Here is a 6480-nt window from a genome sequence, read left to right on the forward strand (position 1 = left end):
CCCCAGTACTTTTGTTTTGTTTTGTTTTTTCTTTTGTTGTCAAGATGATAATTGCATGTCTGCCTCTGTGCCTATCTCCCAACATCTCTCCGCCCTCTTCCTTTCTCTCTCTCTCTATTTTATATGCAAGTCTGCGACTCGAATATAAAACAGAGTTGTTATCGGGGGGTTTTTTTGTCTTGTTTTGCCTTGTAGCAACATCCACATTTAGAAGAAGTAGCTCATGTGTTAAGAAACTCAGGAAATTTCCATGAACCTTATTTGAAGATGGTCTTCACCAGCAGAATTAGATGTAGTCATACATGCTGTTCGATGAGAGGAAATGGAAATAAATTGCCCTAGTTTCCAAGCACTCGGGGTTACTAGCACACAATGAGGAGATGTTCGATGTCTGACAGGCTCATGTAACTGATATATACATGTATACGTATATGATTCAGTCTTATTATTCACACTGCAAAACAGCAGAAGCCAAAGTTAATCTAATGTTGCTTGTTGTAAATATTTCAGTATATCTCTCTGATTTTGGCCAATCTGTCTTTACTGATCAGTGGGGACATACAGTACAAAGTTGCATGCATCTACTTTGCCAGGAAAAGGTCTGTCAAGATTAATGAGTCCCCTCATTCCATTGCAATCAAAAGAAAGACAACAAAATAAATATCCTCTCTAGAGAACAGTGTTGGTGGTAAGCTAAACCAGGAGTATTTAACACATACTTCTGATATTTAATGAACAGATATTGCTGTATTTTACATCATCCAAAGACTAGGTTAAAAAAAAAATTGACTCTACACTATTTACAATAACCTTTACCATAGTAAACAGCCGAACATGTGCTTATACATAATTTAATACAATATTCATTGATATACCAATCACACATATTCTATGATGGCATTGAAATGCTGTTGGCTTTTATAATGATCAGATTCCAGACAGAGATAAACATTGGGTCGTCTCTTCAGGTGTAGTAGTAACAAATCACAGTTACAGCCAGAGGGGAAGGTATAATATCTAATACAGTGTAATATTCTTAGATCCATGACCATTAAAAACAGTTTCAGTATTGAGCCTTTTTTTTTTATGGTACACTTTGGAACAGCATAGAGCCAGGTAGCTTCTAGGCAAGTTTGATAATTCTATTTGGTCAGAGATCTCGTACATCATGTTACACAGGTAACACGACACTGGTTCTCGCAGTGCTACAGCTTTCATGTGCTGCTGTGCTTACCAAAAATGCAAGACTGCATCTGATGAAGAGAGAAAATAATTTATGTGAAGGGGCGCATTTTTTCCAGGATCTCTAAAGCATACAGCATTTCAAATATATGTATTTCCCATCCATCTCCACTGTCCGGGTATCTTTCAAATAATCAACTTACTATGATAACTTTTATCTTTGTCATGAGTTGACATCATCATAAAAAAAATGGAGGGAAAAGGCCAGCATGGTTCTCATGTTTGTGAATCTAATGCAATCAGTATCCAGCAGGCAATAAAACTGCTTGGTCCTTTCAAGAGTTCTTTTTGCATGAAGTGATATCCACACAGACAAAGATGATTTCCAGTATATGAAAACACCTGTGAAAGAACAGCTATGTCCAGTTGCAAAGCACGCTCCAGCCTTGAATGTCTATAAATGTCCAATTTTTGTCCACAGATGCGGAACAAACTGACACTGAGGTTGGCCAGTTATGTCTTCCTCCTGGTTATGTGGTCGTAGATGACGACTTGGGTGTACTGTGGGCACTCAACGGGGGTTCTCGTAGAGTTATCTCCCGGAGATGGGGCCTTTGGGTCAACGTTGAGGATCTTGCGGTCACGCTTGTTCTTAAAGAGCAGTCCCGATGCATTTTCAGCAATGACCTGGTAATTTGGAGTTGGGTTGGATGTGGAGGTCTGTGTCTCCCAGTTGTAAAAGCTGTCAAGACAAATGAACAACAGTATAATGTGAGTTCACATCTCATAATAAGCATAGGCATGACACTACAGTACATTGTATTGGTAAAATCATCCCTGCATGATGTTACAATGTGACTCTGACCACTATGCAGGATATCCAGAAGCAAACACATAAACATACAAAACAGAAACACACTAAACTATCCTGGATTAGATCTCCAAATTAGGACAGTAGATCCATAGGATACATCAAGAAAAGGCATTCTACACAGTGTATATGGAATCCTGACAGAAACTGGATATAGCTCTTTTGTTCACATGAATATGACATTAAAGGACAAGTTCACCTTCATATACATGTGGATTGAGTGAAGGCAACAATATTAGTAGAACACATCAGTGAAAGTTTGGGGGAAATCCGACAATCCGTTCGAAAGTTATGAATTTTTAAAGTATCTGTGCAATCACTGCTGGAGGAGAAGACTACTACAGTGTATGATGTCACATGCGTACAACTGTAAGGAAAATAAAAAGAGAATTTCACAAAACTTGACTTTTTGAATAAAGTGCACATTTCTTCGACATGTTACTGACTTATGTTAGGGGCAATATTATTTCCCTTGACATCTGAAAGAGAGAAGTCGAGTGTTCTTTTATTATGTGAGAAAAGTGAGAATATCTTGAATTTTCTTTATACTTTCTTTGTATAGTTGTACTCATATGACATCACAAGCTATAGTAGTCTTCTTATCCAGCCGTGACTGAGCAGAATCTTCAAAAATTCATAACTTTTGACTGATTGTCTGATTTTCCTCAAACTCTCATTGGTGTGTTCTACTAATATTGCTGCATTCACTCAACCCACATGTCTATGAAGGTGAACTTGTCCTTTAATAGAGCAGAATAGATTCTAAAACATTATGCCGACAAAATTATCAAAATCATCAATTCAAGACAGCATGCATATACTCTGTAGAGGAAAACTGATGCCTTTATGCACTGAAAATATAGTCCATACATACCTCAAGTCTGAGGGCCTCGGTAGAAGACGCTTTCTTCCGCTGAAGTAGGGCTCAAAGTCCTCCGTCTTCAGGCGGTGGGCGTAGTCGATGTAGCCCGAAATCTCCTGCCCTCTCGAGTTCTTGTCCCTGATGAAGATGATTGAAGTCATCTTCCCACTCCGGTTAGCCTCCTCCCGCTGGGCAAGCGCTTTGAGGAAACTGTTTTTTAGGTCCTTTCCAGAGCTGGCTAGAGTTCTGTGAGACGCAAAATTCAGTTTTAATGGAAATGCACTTGACGATTTGAGTATCTGGTTATTTATACTGCACATGTATGACAGGGGATTGTGCCTAAAATTCTATGATAAACACATGCACATTTGTGCGATATAAGTTTTTCTGCCTAATCATTCCCTTGAAATCATATAAAATTTACATTTGGCAAACACAACGATATTCCCATAATTATATGAACGTTTCTCCTTCCAAGTACACTCAATACTGAAGTTAATTCTATATGTGACCGTGCATCACAAAACGAACAAAAAGGCGCACCCCTTGATTTTACGTGAGGACTCAAGAAAAGTGAATCAGGTCAACCGAGTCAATCTTGAGTTTTCCATATTTTCTGAAAGAGCTATTCTTCTTCTACATTATTATTATTCTTTTTTTTAGTTTGGGATCATAAATTGAATTGGAAAGTGAATTTTCAGCAGTTTTTCTACAACCCCTTTTTTGGTAGAGTAGTGTGATCAGGTTTTTCTTAGAGGCACCTTTTCATTTCTTGAAAATCTGATGCACACTCTTCACTTTCAACTCTACTAACTTTTGGAAAGATGACGCTACTTCTTGGAAAGTTGACATTTATCATGGACAGAATGTGTTAATAGAGCATGCTCAATTTCAGCTTAATCTGGTAATCTCTTCATTGTTGCTGCTTCAGTGGTTTACATCATGCTTTATGTCCTATCCATTACACAGCTAGCACGGCTTGGTAAAGATTAAGCGCTTGAATAGACCCTGTACTTCAGAGCTTCTTTTCTCAGTTCAAACTTTTCCAGCGTGTGTGTTTTCTTTCCAATATTTACACCTTGTATATATAGGTTAAGAGAATCCATTCGAATTGAGTTTTACACGTACATCATTTTAAAGCTTAGAGTGTGCTCTTTTAGAATCTGCCCTAAACTGAAAATCTATGTCTGGCGACTTTTTGTTGGTTTTGCGCTGGAGAGTTTTTCTTGCAGTCATCACCACAACAATTTCATTTGCATGCTACACTGTAAATGTAATCAGCACCGCAGTGCCATAAAGGCAAAGGTATAATTATTGCTTGCAATGTGATGGGCATTTTGTACCACACTGACACATATCATTTCTGTTGTAAACATACAGAAAATGGGATGTTATGCATTCCTCCCAATTGAAACTTCATCAGTCCCAGTTAGGATTTGTCCAATGGGATAATTAATATTCTTTTGATGATGTACAAATGCGCTTTGGTGCAGTTGCTGTCATTCCTGACTGATACACACACACACACAAACACACACACACACACACACACACACACACACACACACACACACACATATAGTGAACCTGATGGGAAATTACAGGACAATCAACTAAATTCTTACTTTTGCTGGCTTCTCTTGGAGAGTCTGCTAGCTTCAGCTGCCTGCTTCCTGGCCTCAAACTCTTCTCTCTTCAGCACCTCGCCGCTTCCTCGGTAGCCCAGCTCAACCAGCTGTCTAGCAAGCTCTTCATCCTGGGTTAGAACACGATGAGACAGGAACAATATAACTTTTTTCCCTTATCTGATACAGGTCAAAAGGTCTTATTTGGGTGCCTCTCTACATTTCAAACACAGTCCATTCCAGATAGGGACATGTATATCAAATGATGATTGGCATGATAGGTGAATGGGCTGCAGATTAAAATCATGAAAATGTTGTTTTCTGCACAGATGAATATCTCTCATAACTTCCAGAATTAAAAGAGGGGAATGTACAGAGGAAACAATTTGAAAGTGCCACTCAATTTGTGGCGATAAGCTTGTATGATGCAGCAAGAAGGCCAATGCCTCTGTGGCTACTGTACATCTATCCTCTTTCCAAAGTTTGAAACATGTAAATTACTTAATACCCACTATCTAAATGCATTTTCAAAGGCCTTTCTGATCATGTTCCTCAAATCCACACAGCGTTTTTTCAAATTGTTGCGTTTATCATCTCTATAATATGAGTGGAGAGGAAGGTCTTGTAAAGGCTCAGCTCCATTGCATTGATAGTTGACCCTCTGAGTATCAGAGGTCATGTACATAAACTGTAGTTTGCATGGATTAAATATCTCCTCTGATCACTCATGAATTGATAAGCTTCTCTGTAATAGTTTTTTACAGTGACTAGAGCAGGTATGATTTAACACAGATGAGAGTGAACTGTTTCCTTCTTTCTTTATTCCTGCAGGTTCTGATACTGTACAAGCTGAAATTTTCGCGGTGGTTTTATTTTCGCGAATTTCGCGAATCGCCTTTGAACTGCGAAAATAACAGCACGCGAAAATGACAACGTTAGAATAGGTGAGTACAGTTAGACCCTCGCAACCGTGAAATTAACAACACGCGAAAATATCTGTACGCGAAAATTTCAGCTCGTACAGTAATTTGCAATAATCATCTCATCTAATGAATATCGAAAAAAAAAATGTAAACAAGTCATCTCATGATACTGTCTAGCCCGCACTGGCTAGACAGAGTAAACACACACTAGTCTATATCCAACCCTACACAACACAACGCCCTGAATCAGTGAACAGAAATACTTAAGTTAAAATCATAAAAATACATACAAAATAGATGTAACATGTGTAGGTACGTATTACGTGTACACACACCAACACGGTCTTGTACACCACATGTGTAAACACGTACACATACAGCTTGTGATTTTGTCTTGTGACTGTGTAAAAGTCATTTCGACGTGTACAAATTTATTCGTTTGCTCCGTTCCAAAGCGATAAGTTACAACCAAGAATGTCAGCGTGTATATTTTGCATTGCATTTGCGCATTTCACAATGCAAACTTGTGTCTTTTTTGGGCTCGCGACTGCGAAGGAAGACCAGCTATGCATGTTTTTCAACTTCACAATAGGGCCTACGCTAATATGAATACGTGGGACCATTCATTCCGTAAACATTGGTAGACAAACAATTAAGAATCTGCAAAATTGCAACCAATCCTCACCTCTAAGTAATACAGATCTAGAGACGAAATTTGCGAATCCAGAAAATCTTCATAGGTGTTGAATTCTGTGACAATGTTGTCACTTCCAGACGTGATTTCTTCCTCCATTTCAAGTAATTACACTGCTCGTTGCTTGCTTTTTGGTCTCGGGTCTCGCGTAAGTAGTTCTGCGCTTACACACTACACTACGAGTCGAGTTCGCATATAAATTGAGTGTGTGTACACGATACACACTATTCATCACACAGAGAGCGTACATTGTTGATCCCTGTCACAGTCACAATAAGCATGCCTATAGCAATATAGTGCCTCAGAAAAGTTCCCTAGAAATA

General features: G+C 38.7%; 1 protein-coding gene across 1 annotated transcript; it reads right to left on the reverse strand.

Moving 5' to 3' along the window:
- Positions 1 to 1695: 1695 nt before the first annotated feature.
- LOC139740983 (cilia- and flagella-associated protein 299-like) lies at positions 1696 to 6256 on the reverse strand. The gene is made up of 4 exons (XM_071651568.1): positions 6149 to 6256; positions 4541 to 4671; positions 2928 to 3161; positions 1696 to 1924 (listed from the first exon to the last, which is right to left on the reverse strand). The coding sequence occupies exons 1-4, from the start codon at positions 6254 to 6256 to the stop codon at positions 1696 to 1698; spliced, it is 702 nt and encodes a 233-aa protein (XP_071507669.1).
- Between the last annotated feature and the right edge of the window lie 224 nt (positions 6257 to 6480).

The sequence above is a fragment of the Diadema antillarum genome, unplaced genomic scaffold, assembly GCF_040938485.1.
Source record: "Diadema antillarum isolate AM-2024a unplaced genomic scaffold, OU_Dant_1.0 seq00000893_RagTag, whole genome shotgun sequence".
NCBI classification, from domain to species: Eukaryota; Metazoa; Echinodermata; class Echinoidea; order Diadematoida; family Diadematidae; genus Diadema; species Diadema antillarum.